We start from the raw sequence: 23,615 nt of genomic DNA, 5'->3' as shown, positions 1-23,615 counted from the left end.
TATTCTGAATTATTCAGGTAAATTTATCTAAATTTCATCTCTCCAGTTATTTGAGTTTTGGAGAATTCACCAATTACAACAAGAAAATAATTATTGCTCCTTTCTTTGCAACTAAGAAAGCTCCCCTGACTTTTCTTAGGCAGTAGAATAGCTGTACCTTCTACGAAGGCTCTTTGTTTCTCCCCGCACTAACAGTGTTAGTTCGGTGGCTAGTTGGGTTTTCTTCAAGGGAATAGGGAAACACTTTTTTCTTCTCTAAATTTTCTATTGCCTAGAAAAATTTGAGATAATGGAGGAATTATCTCAGAGTTGGATGAAACTATCATTATCGGAGAGAGAAGGTCCGGGATGTCAATTAGAAGAAGAATTCATCTCGAACGAACATGTCATTGCAGCAAAGTTTCTCACAAAAAGGGCTCTTAACACTGAGGCCATTGCAAAAACGTTCACTCCACTGTGGCGTTCAAGAAATGGTTTCAAGATTAAAAATTTGGGAGACCATGTGGTATTGTTCATTTTTGAAAGCGAAATTGAAGTAGAGAAAGTCCTCAATGCCGAACCATGGTGTTTTGATAAGCACTTGGTAATAATGCAAAAATACGATAAGAGCACGGCCTTGGAAGAATTGAAATTTGAGAAGACTCGCTTTTGGGTACAAGTCCATGGACTTCCCTATAAGTTTATAAATACTAAGGCGGCGGAGAAAATCTGTGAAGTTGTTGGACAAGTGATTCATTCTAATGATCCAACTGAAACGGAGGGAAGTAATTTCATGAGGATCCGTGTGGAGTTGGACATCTCACTACCTCTTTGTCGGGGTAGAGTGGTGTCTATGGAGAATGGTAAGAAATCCTGGGTAACTTTTAAGTACGAGCGCCTTCCCAACATTTGCTATTGGTGTGGTAGAATGAATCACACAGACCGCGATTGTGGAATTTGGCTGGATAGTGAAGGTAGCTTAGAAGAAACACAAAAGCAATTCGGGCCATCACTACATGCTCCACCCTTTTTCCCGTCCAAACGGAATGTGGTGGCTGTCCCCGGATTTTTCAGTCAAAAACGAGCAGCCCAAAACGTGCAGCCAACAGAAGCCAGGCCAAAGGAAGGGGGCGAACCAAATGCTACTCCACGAGTCAGGGAGGAGCCCACGGTGGTGCAAATTCCGGATCCTACGGATAAGAAATTGAATGCTCAATTAAAGGAAAAAACCGAGAACATTAATGTCCCTCAATTTTCAGAAAACGATGAAAGGGATATTAACTCTCCAGCCCCCATTAATTTCCCACAATTCTCAGTCCAATTGAATTCAGAAATAATAGGGATTAATGATTCCGAAATATCTGGTGCCATAAAGTCAGTAACCCCAACAACAACATCTGGAGTAAATACAATTTATGGTCCGAGAAAGTCCACCAATAGCATTCAAGGAGGAGAGGCGGCCCATGCTAAACCTAATGCTAACAATTCTATCTCAAACCCTATGTCACGTGAGGAGTTTGAAGTGGCTAGGGTAACCAAAAAAACAGGCACGTGGACACGGCTAGGCAGGGGGCAGATCACGCAGCAACCAAGTCAGGATGTTTTCTCAAGTCTAGGCAAACGAACTTTCTCAGCTACTGATAATCATTCCGATTTACCTTGTAGTAAAAAACAGGTTTTGAAGAATGATGAAGAAATCTCTATTCAAATGGTGGAGGCTGGTGCTCAGCCCCGCCAGGAACAATGAGTTGCCTAGTGTGGAACTGTCGTGGGCTTGGGAACCTACGTGTAGAGAAGGAGCTTGGTGTTTTAGTCCGGGCAAAAGATCCCTCTATCATGTTTTTAGCCGAGACATGGTCAGATGAAGCAAGGCTGAAAGATATTAAACGGAAATTGGAGTTTGATCAGGTGTTTGTTATGACTCGAGAAAATAGGGGAGGAGGTTTGGCGTTGTTTTGGAAAAATACTATTGATGTTACAGTGGAGACTTTCTCAAAAAACCATATTGATTCAATTATTAACAAAGGAAAGGAGGGTGCATGGAGATTTACAGGATTTTATGGGGAACCAGTAACACATTTGAGGCATGAAGCTTGGGCGAAGTTAAGATTGTTAAACTCTCGTTTTAACCTCCCTTGGCTTTGTGCAGGAGATTTTAACGAGCTTTTAAGGAGTAATGAAAAACATGGAGGAAGTATGAGATCACAACCCCAAATGCAGCTTTTCCGAGATGTTGTTGACGAATGTGGGTTTCTTGATCTCGGTTTTGTAGGACCTCAATTTACATGGAGCAAGCATTATGCAGCGGGACACTCAGTGTGGGAAAGACTTGATCGGGGATTAGCTAATTATGAGTGGCTCACAAAATTTGCAGGGGCACAAGTTCATCATCTTCATTCAGATTCATCTGATCACCGCCCACTTTTGATCACCCTCACAGAATTGAAGGTGGTTCGTAAGAAGAAAATTTTCAGATTTGAGGAGATGTGGCTGTCCGACAAGGGTTGCTCTGATACAGTTGAAGCCGTATGGCTAACCAATGATTCCGATCATTCCAACAATCAGATCCTTGGAAAAATTGAGAAATGTGGTGTCGAACTCACAAAGTGGAGCCATGAGAAGTTTGGTAGTGTTAAGAATGAGTTGGAAAAAAAGAGAAGACAATTAGTTGAGGCGGAAAAAATTGCAATGGAGTCGGGATTGAATAGTAGGGTGAGGGAATTGAAGAGTGAAATTGAAATTCTCTTGGATAGAGAGAATCGAATGTGGCTGCAACGTTCCAAAATTCAATGGGCAGTACAAGGAGACCGTAACACACGGTTTTTTCATAGCAAAGCAACCAACAGGTACCGGAAAAATTTCATTCATAAGCTTAGAAATCCTAATGGGCAATGGAGTGCAAATAGTGAGGAAGTAGCAGATATCATCATCCAATATTACAAAGATCTCTTCACTTCCGCTAATCCCACGTTTCCTGAAGAAGTTTTGTTGACTATTGAAACTCGAGTTAGTGCACAAATGAATGAGAAGCTATCAACTGATTTTAAGGCTTGGGAAGTACACGAAGCAATGAAACAGATAGCCCCTCTTAAGGCACCAGGTCCGGATGGAATGCCCCCACTCTTTTTCCAACACTTTTGGCCTTTGATTGGTGATGAGGTAACAACCACTATCCTACAATTCCTTAATACAGCCATGTTCCCTTGTCATTTGAATCATACTTTCATCTCCCTAATCCCCAAAGTAAAAAACCTGGAATTAGTTTCTGAATTTAGACCGATAAGCCTTTGTAATGTGCTGTATAAGATTTTTTCTAAAGTATTGGCTAATAGGTTGAAAATTTTTTTGCCCAATCTCATAACAGAACATCAAAGTGCCTTTACAAAGAGTCGCCTTATTTCTGATAATATTTTGGTTGCTTTTGAGAGTTTTCATAGCATGCAGAATCACAAGTCCAAAAAGGATGGATATATGGCAGTTAAGTTAGACATGAGTAAGGCGTATGACAGAGTGGAATGGTCTTTCTTGGAAGCAGTTATGAGGCGAATGGGGTTTACAGAAAGGTGGATTCAGTTGATGATGGTGGGGGTAAAAACTGTATCCTATTCTGTATTGGTGAATGGTGAGCCCAAAGGAATGATCAAGCCAACCCGAGGAATTAGGCAAGGAGATCCTCTCTCTCCTTTCCTATTCTTGTTGTGCACTGAGGGTTTGCATGGTCTATTTTCACAAGCAGCTGGGCAAGGAGAAATTCATGGATACTCACTTTGCAAAAATGGTCCCAAACTAACCCATCTTTTCTTTGCAGATGATAGCTTGTTATTTTGCAGATCTACTCCTCAGGAATGTGACAAAGTTTTGGAACTCTTGGATACCTATAGCAAATACTCGGGGCAGCACATCAACAAAAGCAAAACCACCATTTTCTTTAGCAAATCAACTAAGCTAGAGAGAAAGCAATACATCAAAAATGCTCTAGGAGTTCCAGAAATTAGAAGCTATGAGAAGTATTTGGGCTTGCCCTCTTTGATAGGGAGAAGGAAGAAAGCAAGTTTTGAATATATAAAGGAGAGTGTTTGGAAAAAACTTCAAGGATGGGGGGAAAAATTGCTATCTCAAGCTGGGAGGGAAGTGCTCATAAAAGCCGTTGTTCAAGCCATTCCCACATATACTATGTCTTGCTTCAAATTTCCGGTGGGATTATGCAATGAAATTGAGGGTCTTATTAGAAAATTTTGGTGGGGCCAAATAGGAGATAGACGCAAGATCCATTGGGTAAAGTGGAGCACTATGTGTAAATCGAAAAAGGAGGGAGGTATGGGCTTCAAAGACTTGGCTTTGTTCAATGATGCTCTCCTAGCAAAACAGGCTTGGCGGCTCCTTCACAATGAAAACTCACTTTTCTATCGGGTTTTCAAAGCTAAGTTCTTCCCAAATTGTTCTATATTGGAAGCTTCGGATTCAGCCAAAGGGTCCTATGCTTGGCGCAGGATATTGAAAGGAAGGGAAGTTTTGAAAAAAGGAGGGAGATGGAGGGTGGGAAATGGCAAGGACATCAGCATTTGGAGTGATGCTTGGCTGCCGTCTATCTCTACACCAAGGGTGAGTAATCCGATGGGGATTGATTTTCCAGAAGTAAAGGTTAATTCCTTGATCAATGCCCAAACACTAAACTGGGATGAGGACTTGCTACATGCTTTATTCAAGCCAGAAGAGGTCCAACTGATTCGGGGCATCTCACTTGGTGACGTTTCAGCTAGAGATAAAATGGTATGGCCTCATACACAATCTGGAACCTACACGGTTAAATCAGGATATAGTTTACTTGCAAAGGAGAAGGAGAACTCAGACCCTCTTAATACAAATCTTGCCCCACCACAGAAACTTTGGAAGATCATTTGGAGCCTCTCGGTACCACCAAAAGTCCGAAACTTTATGTGGAGGGCTGCAAGAAATGCCATCCCAGTTAAATCCAATTTGGTCAAACGGCAGGTGCTTCAGGAAGAGATCTGTGATCACTGCAAGGCACATTCAGAGGACGTCCTTCATGCCTTGTGGTTGTGCCCCTGTTTGAACGAAGTCTGGGAATCGGATATGTGTTGGAACTTTAGGAACACAGGCCATTGGGATGATTTCCAAAAACTTATACTGCATGTTCATGAGGCCGGGCTTGACTTGGAATTGTTTGCCACGGTTGTTTGGATGTTATGGCATCGAAGAAACCAAATTAGAGTTAGCAGTAACTCAGCAACTCTGCTCGGTCATATAGCGGCCGGTGCTCGACAGCAGTTGCAAGATTATAGTCGGGTGCAACCAGCGAAGTCAGCTACTGAGACGACAAATATCCACACAGCAGTGAACTGGTCTCCCCCACGAAGTCCATTCCTAAAGATTAACTATGATGGAGCAGTGTTTCGGGACTCAAACAGTGCAGGTTTGGGAGTTGTGGTCCGTGACAGTATGGGAGAGGTTCTTGCCTCACTAGCAGAGAACATTCCTCTTCCTCAGATAGTGGCAGACGTGGAGGCAGCAGCTGCAAGAAGAGCCATCATGTTTGCAAGGGAGCTCAGCCTTAGCACGGTAATCTTAGAGGGTGATTCGGAGATCATCAACAGAGCAATTCAAGCGGAGGAGCAGTCCCTAGCCTCCTATGGTAACCTCATTGAGGAGATAAAATTGCATGCAGAATCTTTTCTCAGTTTTAGAAGTTCTCATGTTAGAAGAAATAAGAATTCTGTAGCACACAGCCTTGCTAGACATGCTAGACATGTTAGCGGTTTAGTAGTTTGGATGGAGGAGGTTCCATCCCACATTTTACCTGTACTCTTAGCCGACGCCGGCTAACCTTCATATTAATAATAGTCGATTCAATTTGCTTCTCAAAAAAAAAAAAGTCTAGGGGCATTCATGAGTACATTCCATACCAAGGTTAACACATTCAATAATATTCGCTCTAGTATTAATTACACTACCTTGACCATCAACTACAAATTCTTTATTTGCTATAACAAATGCATGTAGAGATGAAAGCCTATTCCCAATAACCTATTTTAGCTAACATGTGAAAACAAAACAATTGTTGCTCTCTTGCCTGAATGAATTGACACTTGTGGATAGTTGCTAATTCGGGATTCTTCTATTTATATTTAGAGATAGTTCAACACCCTCCCCCCCCTTCTCTCTCTCTCTCTCTCTCTTTTCGTGTCTGAAAGTTGCTGCCCAAAGGATTAGGACACTCCATGGATTTATCTCTAGTATGCAATTCAAATTTCTACTCCATATCATGGCCCTGTTGCAGAGAGAGAGAGAGCAACAAAAACTATACAGATTCTAATGAACGAAATCAAAACACTGAAGCACAAAAAGAATACAGTGAATCAGAACCATGGCTATCACTGCTACTTAAAAGACTGGTAGAACTCGGCCGCCTATCCCAGGTTAAGGCATTTGTACGGGTTTTCTCCACTTCAGGGACAAATGTATTTGTTACATGTGACACTTGCTTTCTCCTAAACACCCCCCACAAATAAAACTTTGCCTGAAATCCTGCAAATAAAATAATTCAAGAAATAGTTTAACTATCTGCAGAAAAATAAGATAAATTGATGTTTAATAAAAGGGTCGAGATAGCTTTTTAAGCAAATAAAGACAAGTGGGCTCACTCCTATATTGCGCAGGAAGTACAGTAGAAGCGAAAACCAAAAGTTCTGCATTTTGCACCATGGATCTCATGGCAAGGTCTTGGCTAATCATGCTATCCACCAGGCTCCCAAAAGCCTTTCCATCACTGTAACAATGTAACTTTAACATTTAGAAGAACCTAAAGTGAGAGGAAGCTCATGAAACATTATTGAAACCATCACCTTTCATTCTTTGGAAAGAAATAAAGAGCAATACTCTGGTCGGATGGGCCCTGCTTCTCAAAACCTTTTGGCCACACATCTGACCTACGAAACAGTTCAGCATATAGCAACTCCGGCATTAGTTTTGCCTCCTCACACACTTTATAGCATGCCAGGCAAGACAAATGAGCTACAAGGCCAACAGCTCCAGAACTTCTGTTGCGGATACAAAAACTTCCCCTGTCAAAAGGATAAAGTAATGCACAAGTTTAAATGCTGCATCAGATGAGCAACTTTAAATTCATGGGGGGAAGGAGTACCTCCAGATAGGATCAATGATAGGCTGTGCAGTAACGTAACATTTTTGTTCTAAGGTATTGGAAGGGTCACTGGTAGCTATTTGAGAGGTTTTAACATATTCAGCCTCTTTAACAAACTTGGTCTCATCTTTCAGATCCACAATGAATTTGTGTCCAGGCTTCTGACCTTCTTCACAGTTCTCAAGCCTCTGATTGCAGCGAGGAGAAGGGTTAACAGATACAGCCTCTTCAACCAAGTTGGTCCCATCTTTCAGATGTAGTCCCAATTCTTGTCCAACCTTCTGACCTTCTTCACAATTCTCAAGTGTCTCATTGCATCGAAGAGAAGGGTTAACAGATACAGCCTCTTCAACCAAGTTGGTCTCATCTTTCAGCTGAAGTCCCAACTCTTGTCCAACCTTCTGATCTTCACAACTCTCAAGCTTCTCATTGCATCGAAGAGAAGGATTAACAGATACGGCCTCTTCGACCAAGATGCTCTCATCTTTCAGATGCAGTCCCAGCTCTTGTCCAACCTTCTGACCTTCTTCACAATTCTCAAGCTTCTCACTGCATCGAAGAGAAGGGTTAACAGATATTGCCTCTTCAAGCAAGTTGGTCCCATCTTTCAGATGCAGCCCCAACTCTTGTCCAACCTTCTGACCTTCTTCACAATTCTTAAGCATCTCATTGCATTGAACAGAAGGGTGACAAGATAGGGCCTCTTCAACCAAGTTGGTCCCATCTTTCAGATGCAGTCCCAACTCTTGTCCAACCTTCTGACCTTCACAATTCTCAAGTGTCTCATTACATCGAAGAGCAACAGATACAGCCTCTTCAACCAAGTTGGGCCCATCTTTCAGATGCAGTCCCAGTTCGACTTCATAATTGTAATTGGCACCATCTGTCACTATCACTCGCAACTCCTGTCCAAGCTTCTTGTCTTTTTCAAAGATATCACCAGAATGCATCTTATTGAGTTGAAGGGAAGGGCTTTTTTTACATATTTGTTTACCCATTTTAGCCACAGAGGCAGTGATGTCCTTTCTTTTCTTCTTATTCTTTGTCTTTTTAACCTTTTTCTTCAATCTTTCGAGATTCTTCTGTAATCTTATTCTAGATTGGGTCGCTTGCACATTTTTCAAATTTACAGATTGACTTATTCCAGATGGGAGAGCATTGGTATTGATGATAGTAGACAGCTTTTGAATCTTTGGTTCACAATCCGCACAAAACCAAATAACATATTCATCAAAAGTTGCAGGCAGCACATCCAAGCAATAGCTGAGGGGGGGAAAAAAAAAGGCAAGAGTCACAACAGCCCAATTTGAGTAGAAAAATTACAACCATAATACGAAATAATTTGTTCCTTTTAACTTAAAAATTTCACACAAATAAACTTTTCAAAGCATTTGAAACAAGTCAAACAACCAGCATCAGCCATTTTGTCTGATAGTCCAAGTGCTCATTTGGTAACACATTTCCAGACCAGACTTTTTAAAGTGCAGTTTTTTTTTTTTTTTGAGAAACAAGTTCAGCTTTTTTAAACTTCACTTTTTTTAGGTACAACTTTTTCAAACAATCCCTTTTTCAAACCTGAAAAATAAGCTATACCAAACAGGCACTAAATATGCTAGTATACTGCCATACTCTTTTATTTATTTTTTTTTTTGAACAATTGTATCTAGGCGTACTCATGAATGCACACACATGGCCAAAAATGCAAACCAACACACACAGACACACTGCAAATAAATCATACCGATGTTGAGCATAAACCGAACATCTGTCACAGTAGATCAATGCCACAGAGAAGCCTCTGTCACCACACTTTTGACAAATAGTCACCTGCAACAACAAAAATACACAGCAATTGGAGCATGCTTATCATATATCTATGAAATAATCATTATACATCTATGGATAAGTAACAAATTTTAAATATGTACATATACATGCCAATGCCCCAAACCCACACCAATGACTGCATCATTACAACCTGAATTTATTCCCTTGTGAAATATAAGCAAACCTAAAATCAAGTTCCTTGCCAAAGGAACATCCTAATATTTAGATCAAGAGATAAGATCCCCTTCCATTTAAAAATCGTTCAATTCCCCCCAATTTTAGTCAGATATGAGAAATGTGGCATTTATTTGATTTTGTGTGATTACGTGGGGATTTTTTTAAGACCATTGGATTTTTAAATGCCATGTTTCATTGTCTGACCTAGATTACATCAAGGAGTCCTTGGCAACCCTCATGAGGGATCAAGGAGTACAAAGACCAGAGGTACTTGCTGCTTCCCAAGAGGAATATGCATTTGGTTTCCCAAAACCGATTTAGGTAGACTTTCCAAGATTCAAAGGCAAAGACCCCTCATGTTAGATCAACAGAGCAAATCAATTTTTCAAGTTTGACAACACTTCAAACCATCAATAGGTCCAAATAGCTTCCTTCCACATGGAAGAGGAGGCACTAAAATTGATATCAAGATGGGGAGGAGTCCAGATTATTTGCAACTTGGGAAGCTTTCATTAGAGCCTTACACTTTTGTTTTGGAACAACAGCCCATGACGACCCAGAAGAGGCACTTGCACAATTAAAGCAAACCTTGACATTGCCACATTAGAAAGCTCAATTCAAAGCTCTCTCCAACAGCATCAAGGGTCTTTCAAGGAGACACAAGCTAAGTTACTTCTAACTAGCTTGCAAGATGAAATTTGACTTCTGGTAAGGATGTTGAACCCCCATTCATCTCGATGCCGCATTTGGTCTCAAAAAATTCAAGAGAAGTACATGTTGGTCATCAAGAAAAGATTTAAAGCCACACATGAAATCAGAAGGCCTTCCATTCTTGGAGAACCTACCAAGAATGACATCAAGGTGGACCCAAAAACAAAGATGCCCTTGCAAAGAATCTCTCAAGTGCAAATGGAGGAGATACAACGGAAGGGGATATGCTATAATTGTGACAATAAATGGCATGTCGAGCATGAAGGTAAAACCGCAAACTCTTCTTGATGGATGTTCAATCCACTTTAAAGGAGAAAGATGAGAGTTTTACGTAGGAAGTTATGAAGAGAGTGGTTGCCCCCCAGGAAGAGCAAAGTGAGAAATTATTAGAGATTTCTCTCTATGCTTTAATCAGAAATACAAGTCTTCACCAGAAATTTTTGGAGTGAGTAGTCTAAACTCCAAGGAACCCAATTGGCCATGTCAACCACCTACAACCCGCATATGAATGGCCAAAGAAAAATCGTGAATAAAAGTCTTATGCATTACCTATGACCTTATGCTTGTGAAAGACCAAAAATATGGTTGGAGTGGCTGCCCTTAGCCACATATTGGTACAACACCTATTACCCCACCACAACAAAGATGACACCATTCAAAGCATTGTATAAGGTTCCACTCCCAAGGCTCATGGACTATATTTTGGGCACTAAAAAGGTAAAAGCACAGGAGGATCATTTGAAAACTCAAAATCAAATCTTCGCTACCTTAAAGCATAATCTCACAGTAGCTCAAAAGAAGATGAAGTCCCAAGCCGGCAAGGAGCGAACTGAGAAGGAATTTGAATTAGGGGATTCAGACCTTTTGAGTTGCAATCGTACATCCAAAAATCTATGGGCCTTTGCAACCATTTGAAGTTATCTGCTAGGTTCTTTGGACCTTTCAAAATCATCCAAAGGATTGGGAAAGGGGCTTACATATTGGAACTGCCTCAAGATTCTCATATTCATCCTACACCGAAGTACGCAAGCGCAAGCTTGGGAAAAACATTGCCCCCTTACCCATCTTACCTCCTATTGATCAAGATGGTGAGTTTTCCCCGAAACCCAAGAGAGATTTGCAACAAAGGAGTAAGAAGTTGCGGAATTGATCTATCACCAAAGTATGTGTCAAGTGGCAAGGCCTCCAAAAAGAAGCTACTTGGGAAGTTCTCCACCAGATGCAGCAAAGGTTCCCTCACCTCATGGGCATGGTGTTCTAAAGGAAAGGGAATTGTGCCAAAACAAGTTGGTGGGGACACCCTAGAGTGCAACTGCCGATTGACAATTCCTTTTGCATCATAAGTGTCGAAATCAGCACTGGCTTGCTCAATGGGGCCCATTTTTCTAGGGAAACTTCATCCAGCTAGCATACACATGTCAGCACCTTGAGTGGTCAAGTTAGAGCTCAGATTAAAGCTAATTCAAGTGTTAAATTTGATTGAGCACATTTGTAAAAGTTAATTAGAGAGATAATTCTAGCACATACATGAATTAGTGGATAATCCTACTTTGTAAAAGTCAGTTTGTGGGCTCTCCTTTTTATATAGGTAGTCTATGGGCTCATTTAACACATGTTAAAATATAATTACACATCTTTAGCACATGCTAGAAATGCCCAAGCAATCGCAATTGAGTTTGGCAATGTATATAAGCTCCCATGTAACGCTTAGTGAAGCATTTTGTGCTCTCTCTTATTCTCTCTCTCCCAAATTCAATGTTTTCTCCTTTCTTGGAGGTTGGACTCCCTCAAACAGTCCCTAATCAGCTCTCTCATTTCCCATTCATCCCAAGCACAAAAATTTCCACCATTATCAGATCCACTTATACCTGAAACCCTAGATTGAAACCCTATCAACCCTAACTCACAAACTCATAACACTTATCCTAATTTAACCTAGACCTAAATAGACTTTTGATCCTTTCAATCTGATGGTATCTGTTAAGGTGGGACAAAAAGGTTGTTAAAAATGTTGAAGAGGTAGTAGCTGAGTATTCTATTTCTTGTAAATTTTTAAGCACAAAAGATGACTTTGAATGGGCTTACTTAGGAGTTAATAAATGCAACTAGAAGGTAGCTCTAGGAGAAGCAAACATGAATTTATAGTTGGTGGAGCATACCCTAGTGCAATAGGGAGAGTATTAACATTTTCCGTTTACCAAGTGAAAGGAAGGGGGACCAAAAACAATGTAAGGTTTAAGATTTTTCTGCATTTATATTAAAACAAGCTATGTTGGATTTGCTTTTTAAAGGGGGTTCTTTTACTTGGTTGAATAATCACAATTCGCCTTCGTCCCAATTAGATAAATTTTTGGTCTCACTTGATTGAGGAGTCTAGGACATGATTGTGGGGTACATGACAAAGTGATTTTTGGTGGTTTTGAGTGTGGCTCTGAGTTTTTCATAAGACATGAGGGATTTGAGGACACTCAATTTGATGTGATCAGATATCTCTAGGGCAGAACAAGACAGTTTCTTTAAGGGTTACACTATGCTAGATTTGATGGAGCTTCGCTGTAGTGTCCCAAGCTGCAGGTTAGGCTAGTCGAGGACCATTTCCCCTTGTACACATAGGAAAAGTGGATGGAAGCAAATAAGAGATAATTCTGCTTAGAGTGGCCTGCCTATTACGGGTGAGTGGGAGGATGTTGGCATTTGGGCTTTGGACAGGCTCATGTGGGCAACCAATTGAGGAGAAACCCTAGTCCTAGGGTTTTAGGTTGCAGTATTCAAGAGTACTATTCTGGAAAAACACCAACACACTAACAACGAGACAGTGAGGCACACATCTATTCGCTAAAAAAAAAAAAAAAAAAAAAAAAAAAAAAAACCCTAGTCGTCATCCTCTCTCTCATCCTTAAGATCTCTCTTGCCCTTGGGTTCTATCACCAAACCCTAGGACTTGGCATGGGACTATAGACAAACTGCATTGCAGTTTCTGCATATCAACAAGCAAAGGAGGCACATGGATATCATTGCAGGGTCTTGAAGCAGACTTGGGAAGCAGCTTGGTTATTGAATTCCACTGTACAAGGTCCTTTTAGGGTTTTTTATTTTATTTTATGTTTTATCAATGAGAACATGAGTTTGATGTTTTCCTTCAATGAAAAATTTCAAGCAAACAAAGACAAACAAGTGTCTGTATGGGAACATCTTATCTAGCTTTTTGCTGAAAATTGTTTGCTGAAAGTGTGGTAAAGTATACTTAATACTTCAGAAAAATGAGAAAAAGTGAAGTTATAAAAAACTGTACATAAAAACTAAAAGTTAACAACAACAACAACAATAACAACAACAACAACAACAACAAAAAAAAACCTTATAATATCAAGCCAAATGGACACCAAGTTTGAAATTTAGAGAGAACAAAAAAATCAAAATCCATATTTCATAGATGCACCAGCAAAAGTTGCATTAATTGTAGGGGATATTACACAAAGTAATGATGGCAGAACAATGTCTATACAAAAGACAAACAGAAAATAGATAACTTGGAGGCACAATATCATTTTTCTTAGACAATATTTGCCCCCACACTATTGTTGCTAAAGAGTTATCGCAAATTTGTCCTTAGGATACAACCAAATTGTTGGGTTCTACAGATAGCAATTCTAGAAAATGATTACAAGATTTCTTATGTTTCTTTGTAACTTACTATTTTGGGGAGATGATTTTTTTTTTTTAAGTGAACATAAACCTCTATTTATACCTATAGGGGTTATATTTCACCAAAAGACACATATGGAGAGTTAAAATATTTCATAAAACCGTTTACAATACTTGAAACATTTTCAAACGTTCAAATAGTTACCAAAAATTCTATGGAAAATTCAATTTTACGAGTCTCGATCAATCGAGAGTTCCTTTTTATCGATCGAATGCTCTTTTCGATCGACCAAACAGGAATCCAGCATCGATACTCCAGAAAAATTTTACTCATCAATTCGATCGATCGAGGAAAGACTTCGATTGATCGAAAATACTGAATTTTGAATTTCACTTAGAAAATTCGAGAACTTCCAGAACTTGAATTTTCATTTTATAAACTTTATAAAACAATATTCTCCAAACTCAAATAGCATTATTACAACCTATATATACAACATTAATGACTTCATAGAGACTAGTGACGATAACGATGCAGCAAAAGTTCTCTAATTGACATGCCTATGTTGAAGCTCTGCCACAAAGCCCCAAATATAAAAACACAAAATAATGAAGGTTTGCAGGTAAAGTAAGTTTCTTATGCAATACTGAGAACAAGTACAGGACATGCTTAAGAAAATAAAAAAAGAAAAATATTTGCTTTGAGAATGGCACATGTTTTCTGCTGCACATACAACACATGTAAAGGCATAGAATCTGAAACTGCCAAACATAACAAACTATCAATGTTAATTATTTCTAATAAACCCATTACAAAACAAAAAGAAAGAAAGGGAAAAATCAAATCAGACGTTATAAAAAAATAAATAAAAAAATAAACACTAAGTAACTAACCATAGTGGAGAGAATGAGAAGGGACCACCATAAAATCCGGGAATATTCTCGGGAAAGTGACAAAGCTAAGCAGCAGCGCCAGAGCGATGGGAAGAGATATTTTTAAGGTCGCGGAAATAGATGCTTCACCATATGTCGAAATCTCTCAGAGGACAGAACAGAAACCCTAAGAGAGAGAAATAAAGAAAATTACTCTACTAGAGATATGGGAGTTGAGGCGCGTAGGGGGCCGAATCCATAGGGGCCGGGGATAGTTGAAAATGGATAGTGATGGATCTGTGTTGGACTGCTGTTCGAGTATTTTACGGGAGCGTGGAGGCGCGTAAGGACTGAGCGTGGGATTTTATTCATGTCATTGCCGCCAAACTACAGGGTTTAATTAACTTCTTTTTATTTTGTTTAAGTGAACTATATTGCTGTATGTTGCAGGCATTAATGTTTTCGAAAAACTGTTCATTTTTCGAAAAGCATTTTTTAGAAAATTATATCATTTTTCAATATTTAGTAACAACCTTGAAAATGAATTCGAGAATGTTTTTTAGTATTTGGTATGCAATTATTTTAAAATATTTCTTGTATAATTTAAAACATGTATATTATGTAAACTAATATAATCATTATAAATAAAAAACTAAGAATGAATTTAGTTTTCATACTAAAATTTTGACAATAGATACAATCAAAATTAATTACTTGTCAAATTTTCATAATCTCTACCACTTATCTTGTTTTTATATATATAGACAGTAACGTACGTACACACACATATCAATAAGTATAAATAACAATAATTATTAATTGTCTACTCTTTTTGTTGGTAAATTGTCTATTATGGTCAACCACAAGTCTTCAATATTACTCTAAATTATGTATTTACATAATGTATTGTATAATATATCATCACTACATAGCATCTGCCAACAAAAAAAAATATTTGCCAACAAATACAATTCTCCTTAACAATTATCATTTATTATATAACAATATTATTAGTTCAGAGTAAAGATTGTCCCATATAAAAGCAATTTAGAGCAATATAGGTACTATGTTTGAAATTTTCATCTTTTACTTCATTAATTCTTTCTTCTTCTTTTTTTTCTTTTTTTTTTTATTTTATTTTTTTGCACTTTATGTACGAAAAAGAAGTAACTTCTGCCTAAAATCTATCAAATAGAAAATTTCTTAGAGAAAAAAGAAAATCGAGCTTGAAATTCAAAGCAAAGAGTTGGGATTTTGGTAGAGAGTAATGAAATAATTACCGCTGCAAATTTGTTCTCCTTTGCAAATCGGAACTATTGATCGATCAATGAAGGAAAAAAAAAAATCTAATCAGAGAATTGTGTTACAGAGGGGAAGAGAAACATGGAGAAAAGAGAGAAGAGAGACAGTTAGAGAGAGAGATCTATGGGAAGATGAGAAACCAAAGTTAGTGACAATGAGGGTGTGAGGAGAGAAAAAGCAAAGTGAAGAGAGAAAAAGTGAGAAAACTTATCATGAGAGAGAGAAGACGCCAAAAAATTATGTTTCCCACAGCTATAAACGAAGATAATATTTATAGGAGATGCAACGTGTGAGAGAGAGATTGTTTTCCAAAAAAAATTTTGGAAAACAACCTATAGAAAATAAACCTTATTTTTATTAGGATTTTCCGTTGATCAAAGATAATTTTCTATATTGACCAGGTTTTTTTTATGCTACCAAACACTAAAAAATGTGGAAAATTATCTTTAAAGAATGTTTTTTGTTTTGTTTTTTTTTTCAAAACTTAAAAAGCTTCCCAAGAGTTTGTTTCTTTGTTTATCTAGTTGGTTTCACAGAAAATATATTTTGAAAATTGACTTTTTTTTTTTTTTAAAGAATTGCTTAAGTGGTTGGTAGCCTGTTTGGTAAGGTAGTTCAAATAATTGTAAGCTCCAATACAAACAACGCGTTTGGTAAATGATTGAATGTTTGAGTTACGTTTCTCATTTTAGGATATTTGAATACCGAATTTAGAGAACTCCTCCTGCTGGTTTTCAATTTTAAAATAACATTGCTCAAAAGCACTTTTGTAAATATTTAGAAAAGTGTGGGACCCACTTGATAAGACCTAACATAACTCAATCTCTCTCTCTCTCTCTCAAGTACACACCTTATCTTTTTCTTTCTTTTTCTCCCTTCTCTTTCACATTCCTTCTCTCTTCATTTTCAGATTTCTTCATCTCTCTCTTCACCTCCACTAATTGTACATATCATAAAGTTACCACTTTGAAAAAAAAAATACATACCATACTAAACGCACAATTATATTTTTTCACATTTTAAAATATGTTGATTGAAACATGATACCAAACATATTTTTTGCATTATGAGTACTTTAAAGTTTAAAGTTAAATACGTATTTTCACAACATTTTTTAAATCACAATTTTTACATCATTTTGAACAAATAATACTTGAAAACTACTACCAAATGGGCCCTTGACATCACTAGTCAACTTTTTGCTAATTTTTTTTTTTTTTTTTTTGAAAACATGCTAAAATATTCTTGTATAATAAAAAAGTAAAAAAAAAAAAAAAAATTGTACATAACAACTAAAAGTTAAACTTATAAAGACAAGTAAACTAACACTAACGTAACTGTTGACTTGCATGCATTGTCAAAAGGTAAGGAACAACCACTTCCGACATACAAGCCAAAAATTGGATTTCTCTTTGTAGTTGAAATGGATGATTCCATTGGCAATAAATGTTTGCCATTATCTTTGAGCAAGGAAGTTTCATACTTAAACTATTTCCAATTCAATTGAACCTCTAGTTATAAATAGAGGTGGAAGAGAGATAGATGTGGGCAACTAAGTGCAAGTTTGATTTGGCTTTTAAGGAGAAAAAAAAAAAAACATAGGTGCATTTTCATAATTTTTTTGCGTTTGGTAAGGATTTTGGATGCTTTTTTGACCTAAAAATGTGAAAAATTGTTAGAAATAAAGTCTAATTGGAATGTGTAAAGTTTGGGCAATGAAAAAGTTATTTGGGATGTGTAAAGCCTATAGGGGAGATGTATATCCATAATTATACTCATTATTACAACCTTATCCCATAAACTCTACAAGCATTCTAAGGTCCTATATATATGTGGGATTGCTTTACTGTTATTGTACACATCTAAGAGATATCAAAAGAATTGTGGATGACCACTTGAATACAAGAGTTTATCAATATATATTTCTTGTTTTCTTCTTACTTTGTTTTATCACAATTTTACACTTGACTCTCAAAGGAACAATGCAAAAACGCAACAAAAACCCAATGGCTACCATTGGAAACTTTATATAATTTTACCCTTTTTCCCTAAGAACACAACACAACCCATTCTTAGAAAATCAACACAACACAACTCATTCTTAGAATACAACCCATTCTTAGAAAATTAGTGTTGCTGGTGACCAAACTCACCTTGCTGGACTCGCCACACCTCATGCTTTGTCGGAATTGTCTAAATCTCACTGCCTTTAACCTAGTCGAACTGGTCTTGCACCTCAACCTTGTCGGATTCTTCTTAATCTTGCCACCTCACTATTGCTACCTAAAACCTTGTTGGCATCTTTGGCTCTCTCGCACTTGAATGCTCTCCTTTGACAGAGAGAGAATTCTCAAAAGTTCTCACTTCTCACTCCAAATGGAGAAAGCTGAGTATTTTTTGTTTATTAATTATAATACACACACACTAATTGCATTGGGTCCAAATATGATTCAATTGACTTTCCTACAATAGATTTGTTAATCGAAAGAAGCTTTGCTAAAGCTAGATACCACAAGAGTTTGGGGTGAGCATCCTTGGCAGAAGATGCTCGAAAGGGTCAAAGAGTACCTGAAAGGGTTCCTCGGAAGAGTATATACATGAGATGGTTCCTTGGAAGAGTAATGGAACACTTGAGACAGTTCCTCGAGAGAGTAAAGGAACCCAGGATGGTTACACGAGAGCGTCTCTGAGAGGGTTCCTTGAAAGTGTCCTTAAGAGGGTTCCTTGGAAGAGTAGTGAAGTACTTGAGGTAGTTCCTCAAGAGAGTAGTGGAGTACTTGAGATGGTTCCTCGAGAGTGTCCATGAGATAGTTCCTCGAAAGAGTAATGGAACACCTGAGATGGTTCCTCAAAAGTGTCCCTAAGAGGGCTCTTTGGAAGAGTGTGGAGCACCTGAAAGGGTTCCTTGAGAACGCTTGTGAGGGTTCCTCGGGAGAGTAACAAAGCACTTAAAATGGTTTCTCGGGTAAGTGTGTGGTGTCCCTAAGAGGATTCCCCAAAAGTGTCCCTGAACTGGTAAGATCCTTTGGAGAATCAAAGAGAGAAAGATAGGGAGAGAGAGTGAGAGCAAACTAGCCCCTTTTCCAAATGCTTTCTCTCCCTTTTATAGAGAAAAGTGTGGTTGTAGATGCTCATGGTAATATGTGGTGATGGGCGAATAGAGAATGTGTGGTTGCATTCATTTTTTGAAAAATAGGACCCCCACACTAGTATTTATAAAATATACATGATAATCATTTTAAAAAAAAACCAGAACACAAATTATTTCACAACTTTTTGCTACAATTATGATGAGGGGTGGAGGGAGGGGATCTTGGATTTTCAAAAATCCTTTCTCCCTCTTGTATTTTTGGTAAAAATAAATAATTTTGGACATAAATTTCATTAATGGTCCCCTAGATTTTTACCAAAAAACATGTAATGCTTTTATATGGTTGACTAATGTATTTTTCATTCCCTCTAATTACTCTTATGTCATACATAGCTCATTAAATTAAAGTGTATTTAATGTATACCACACGTGATTGAATTGTATTTTATTTTTATTAAATTTACTTGTATATTTTTAGACATGTCAAGGCTTACCTTTTTTTTTTACAAAAATATAAATATTTATTTTATGTAAATATTTTTGTTTACGTAAGAAAATATCATATGTTAAATCAAAATTAAACATTTCATGTATAAGCAATAATATATGTGTGTGTGTGTGTGTGTGTGTGTTATTCTTTGAATTTAATTATATATATAGCTTGGCACCCCTAAAAAAAAAAATTCTAGCTCCACCACTAACTGTGATGCGACAAAGTGTGAGCGATAAAAAAACATAGTAAGTCTATGTGTAAGTGATAGATAACCAATCATAATCTGCCACGTCAGAGTTGTAATAAAAAAGTCGTGAAATAATTTATAGTCTTAGAACCACTTTTATAATAATGTATACTATTCATTAATAGTAATAAAATAAAATAAAAAAACCAATTATTGAAATACGAATTATCATTATTAGTATAAAAAATGATTATCCTTATGATTAATTTTTTTAATAAAATTATTATTATTGATAAGAAGGTGAAACCATCTTATATATATGTTTTGTCCTTTATAGTAATTTACACCTCAATTTCATAAGTTTTAGCTAAACATTTAGTTTTTTCAAAAAAACATTTTTTAGCGGCTTTTATCAAATATATAAATTTATAAAATAAAGAATAAATAAATAAAAAATCCAATTTTATATCATACTTTTTAAAATCACAAATTTTTCAAAATGAATAATATCAAAAAATTAACCAAACTCACCCTTAAGTGGAGAAATTATATAGTTCTTTGGTAGACCACGTTACTTGTCCACCATTCCACTAAAAGACTTCCACTTGTTTAAAATTGCTGAGTCAGTAATCAGTTTCTGTTAAAAAAAATTTATATCTCAGAAATTTTAAACAGGTGTGAGTTTTTTGGTGAAATGGTAGACCACGTCACTTGTCCACCACCTTTAAGTTAGATAGGAAAGCAAAGGCACGAACATTGTTGTTTTCTTCCTTTCTTCATTTATCCCCTATGTTAGTTTTTCTTGTTTATTCTCCTTTAATCCTTTTGTTTTACCACCACCGCACAATGAAGTTAGTTCTTTATTCCAAGATAACATAATGATCTAAAAAGACCCCACTGCAATAATGCTTGATGGCTTTTTTTTTTTTTTTTTTTTTTTTAAATTGTAGTATTATATTTTTGAAAATGAGAAATCATATTCAATAGTTTTCTATTTTATAATTGTGTGAAATTGTATACTGTGTATATATTAGGAATATGAAATAATTGTTGTAATCCCTTTAGTTAGGTAGTTAGTTAGTTGGTTGAGATTATGATTAGGATGAGTTAGTTAGGGGTTGTTTGGATTTCTTGATTTCCATCACCCATCACCCATAACCCAAAATCAATGGACCCCACATGCCAATGCTTGTTTGGATGTCCTAACTTAGTGATATATCCATCACTCAATTCTCTGGATTTTGAGTGATGAGAGTGAATTTGGAAACAAGTTTTTGGAGTTTCTGAAAACAGAGACATGAGTAACGATGGCATTTTGTGTAATTTTTTGCAAGTATTGGGGTCCGCGGTCAGACAATGTCACCTTAGTTTTCAAACTCCATGTGCCAACACTGTGCTACCAATGGCTCTAATGACCCAATTAAACAAAACACCTACCACAGTTATCAATGGTAGGTCAAATAGTGGGGCCCTCGCTTTGGGGTTTTTGTAATTGAAAACCATGACTGGGTTAAAGGTGCCAAACAAGGGTAGGTGATTTTTGGGATATTTTGAGTGATGGGAAATGAGTGAAGAGTGATGATATTTGAGTAATGAGTGAGGAGTTATAGATTTTTGGGATCCAAACAACCCCTTAGGATTTGAGCACATGTAGCTTATTTAACATATGACTTAATCCATAGAGTACATGTTGAATTAACTCGTCAATTATCTTGAGCCATGTGGGCAAATGACATTAGAGCTAATCTCCTATAAATACATGATTGTAATTCAACATTAGATATCAATTGAAGAATAAACCAATTTCTTAGTGCATTAGTGCATCTCTCTCTCTCTCTCTCTCTCTCTCTCACTTAATCTATCTATTTCTATATAGAGGGTGACTACCTCAAATTAAATCAATTTCCCTACAATTCATACTCATCCCTATTAAGAACCTTTAGGTTCCTAATAGTATATATTTAATTCATTAGAAAAAAAAAAATTTTAATTCATTTGCTTTAACTTATCTTCAAACAAATTTCATTGAATTACTAATATATTAATTCTGAACAACATAATAATCATATATACATAATAAAATGCCTAGAAAACCCCCCACAAAAAGAAAGGATATTTTAGAAAAATGTGACTAAAATATGATATTTTAGGATTCTATTCTAGTATCTTCACCAAACACTATGAATAAGAATCATTATTACACAACTTCTTACATTCATTGTAATACTAATTCCAATTACATTGTAATAACCATTACAGCATATCAAACGTGCCGATGCCATAGTTTGATTCACCACTACCACCAAACTTCAATTACCAGCAACCCAATAGTCCAACACCACCACTTAACCCATATCCACCCCCATAGAACACAAACAAACTCAAATCCATTACCACCACTCAAAATAAATTCTTCTCCAACGACTATGATCTCGCTTGGGCTAGCTCCTCCAACAGCTACAATCTCACCACATCGCTACACAAGGCAAACCCAAATTCATCTCTTGTAGCTGATCTCCAACAATAGTTTGAAGACACTCTCACAAACCCAAATCTCCGTATTGTTTATACAGTAAGCTATAAAGGAATGCCCAAATATATAGATTGTACATTTGACCTATGGAGACCTTTGATTAGACTAGGGATGAAACTAGGTGAAGACGAAGGACAAGTTTGGCTACAAACTTGGTTGTAGTTAATAGTTATAACTCCATTTAATATTTTTTTTATTAGATATGAATTTTGATAAATTCACAATTGGATTAAATTTTCGATTATATCCTGCATAATTGCAAAATTTTCAAATGAGCAAAAATCAATAGTTATATCATCAATAAAATATTAAAATTTCAAGTATTTGTAGTCTAAAATTTTGCATAAAAAATAAGTTTATGGATCTAATAGTAAATAATATTCGACTGGTATGAAATTTGACATGTGTTTTAAAATATAAAAAACATGTAATTTAACGATTAGATTTTCAAAATATGTAATTATGTTATTTTTTTTTAGTGAGAGTTGTAACCAAACTTTGTTCTAATGAAAATATGTTTTGATTGTGCATGGCCACTATTTATATATATATATATATAGAGCGATGTTAGTAACTATTACAAATTGATGGGTCACCACTCATCAATTACAAAAAAGTAATTAAAATATTTATTTATTATGTATTGAAATGGCGTTAATTACAATGCTTTCTATGTTAATTTCTAACGTTTTTATATTTATTTTATTTTTGGTAATAGCTGTAACATTTTCTATATACATATATACCATTTTTTTCTTGTTTTTGTTTGCTCTTCCCCACACTCACCTATATATTCTTCGTAATTTTTGGCTCAATAGAATTTTAAGATAAGAAAATGTTGAAACGTTTGAGTATGTATATAATACTATATGTATGTGTATTCGAATTGTAATCGAATCAACATAATTAATCAATTAGGATCAAATCCTGTAATTGATTAATTTGGAGATTTTTATTTTTGATTTGGCCATTAAAATGGATATAGCTACAAACTTTAGTACATAATAAATCATAGATTGTGGGTTCCAATTAGTTCAATTGATAAAGTCTCTGATGGTTATATAAGAAATATGAGGTTCAATCCTCGCCTATACCAAAAATTGATTGGGGTCTTGCTCTGATGATAAAGAGCTATTATTAGGAACAAATGCCATAAATTAAAACTCTCTCAAAAAAAAAAAAAATCATAGATCATTTTGTGATTTAAAATAACCTGGATTTCCCTTTTTTTAGAATAAGTTGTAATGTATTAAGAAACAATTATTTTGTAATTCTCTTTTGTCAATAATTTGTTAACATTAAATATATTCTAGTTTGAATTTCATGAAAAACAAAATGTTTATAATTTGACCCCCATAGTTTAAATCCTGGCTTTATCCATCGTTGAGACAAAAATCAAGAACACATTAATTACCCATGATTTTAGCTCAATCAAGGATTTTACATGTGCTAAATATGCTATATAGTATATAATAACATAATCAGTGCAATTAGGGAACAGGCCTGAGTCAGGCCCGGCTTAAAAATCATCTACTAAACAGCAACCAAAGAAATGAAGTCCAGAAACACCATGGCTATATTTGAGGGCAGCACATACTGCAAGGTGTCATAGACAGCTATAGATAACCCACGAAC

The 23,615-nt window shown here is 36.4% G+C and overlaps 2 protein-coding genes across 3 annotated transcripts; one reads left to right on the top strand and one right to left on the bottom strand.

The window, feature by feature from the left end:
- The first annotated feature begins 289 nt into the window (after positions 1 to 289).
- On the top strand, positions 290 to 1,726 carry LOC115961770 (uncharacterized protein At4g02000-like). Its single transcript, XM_031080693.1, has one exon. The coding sequence runs from the start codon at positions 290 to 292 to the stop codon at positions 1,724 to 1,726; it is 1,437 nt and encodes a 478-aa protein (XP_030936553.1).
- A 4,165-nt stretch (positions 1,727 to 5,891) lies between these two features.
- LOC115975054 lies at positions 5,892 to 14,757 on the bottom strand. Of its 2 annotated transcripts, none has more exons than XM_031095692.1 (6): positions 14,396 to 14,757; positions 8,883 to 8,968; positions 7,142 to 8,404; positions 6,843 to 7,061; positions 6,642 to 6,766; positions 5,892 to 6,525 (listed from the first exon to the last, which is right to left on the bottom strand). In XM_031095692.1, the coding sequence occupies exons 1-6, from the start codon at positions 14,396 to 14,398 to the stop codon at positions 6,323 to 6,325; spliced, it is 1,899 nt and encodes a 632-aa protein (XP_030951552.1). In that variant the 5' UTR covers positions 14,399 to 14,757; the 3' UTR covers positions 5,892 to 6,322. The 2 variants fall into 2 exon arrangements, with proteins under 2 accessions (XP_030951552.1, XP_030951551.1); XM_031095691.1 differs by lacking the exon at positions 14,396 to 14,757 and adding an exon at positions 9,670 to 12,646.
- Between the last annotated feature and the right edge of the window lie 8,858 nt (positions 14,758 to 23,615).

The sequence above is a fragment of the Quercus lobata genome, chromosome 2 (genome assembly GCF_001633185.2).
Source record: "Quercus lobata isolate SW786 chromosome 2, ValleyOak3.0 Primary Assembly, whole genome shotgun sequence".
NCBI lineage: Eukaryota > Viridiplantae > Streptophyta > Magnoliopsida > Fagales > Fagaceae > Quercus > Quercus lobata.
The sequence above is the reverse complement of the archived record's forward strand: the minus strand, read 5'-3'. Positions and strand labels throughout refer to the sequence as shown.

What these genes read in the sequence shown, in the direction of transcription:
- LOC115975054 (XM_031095691.1), bottom strand. Translation starts at nt 9,741, where the DNA reads ATGTCAAGGTTTGCTTTAATTGTGCAAGTGCCTCTTCTGGGTCGTCAT. An exon ending in ATCATTGATCCTATCTGGAG is followed by an intron (nt 7,062 to 7,141) that starts GTACTCCTTCCC and finishes TCCTTTTGACAG; the next exon opens with GGGAAGTTTTTGTATCCGCA. An exon ending in ACTTCCTGCGCAATATAGGA is followed by an intron (nt 6,526 to 6,641) that starts GTGAGCCCACTT and finishes TTTTATTTGCAG; the next exon opens with GATTTCAGGCAAAGTTTTAT.
- LOC115961770 (XM_031080693.1), top strand. Translation starts at nt 290, where the DNA reads ATGGAGGAATTATCTCAGAGTTGGATGAAACTATCATTATCGGAGAGA.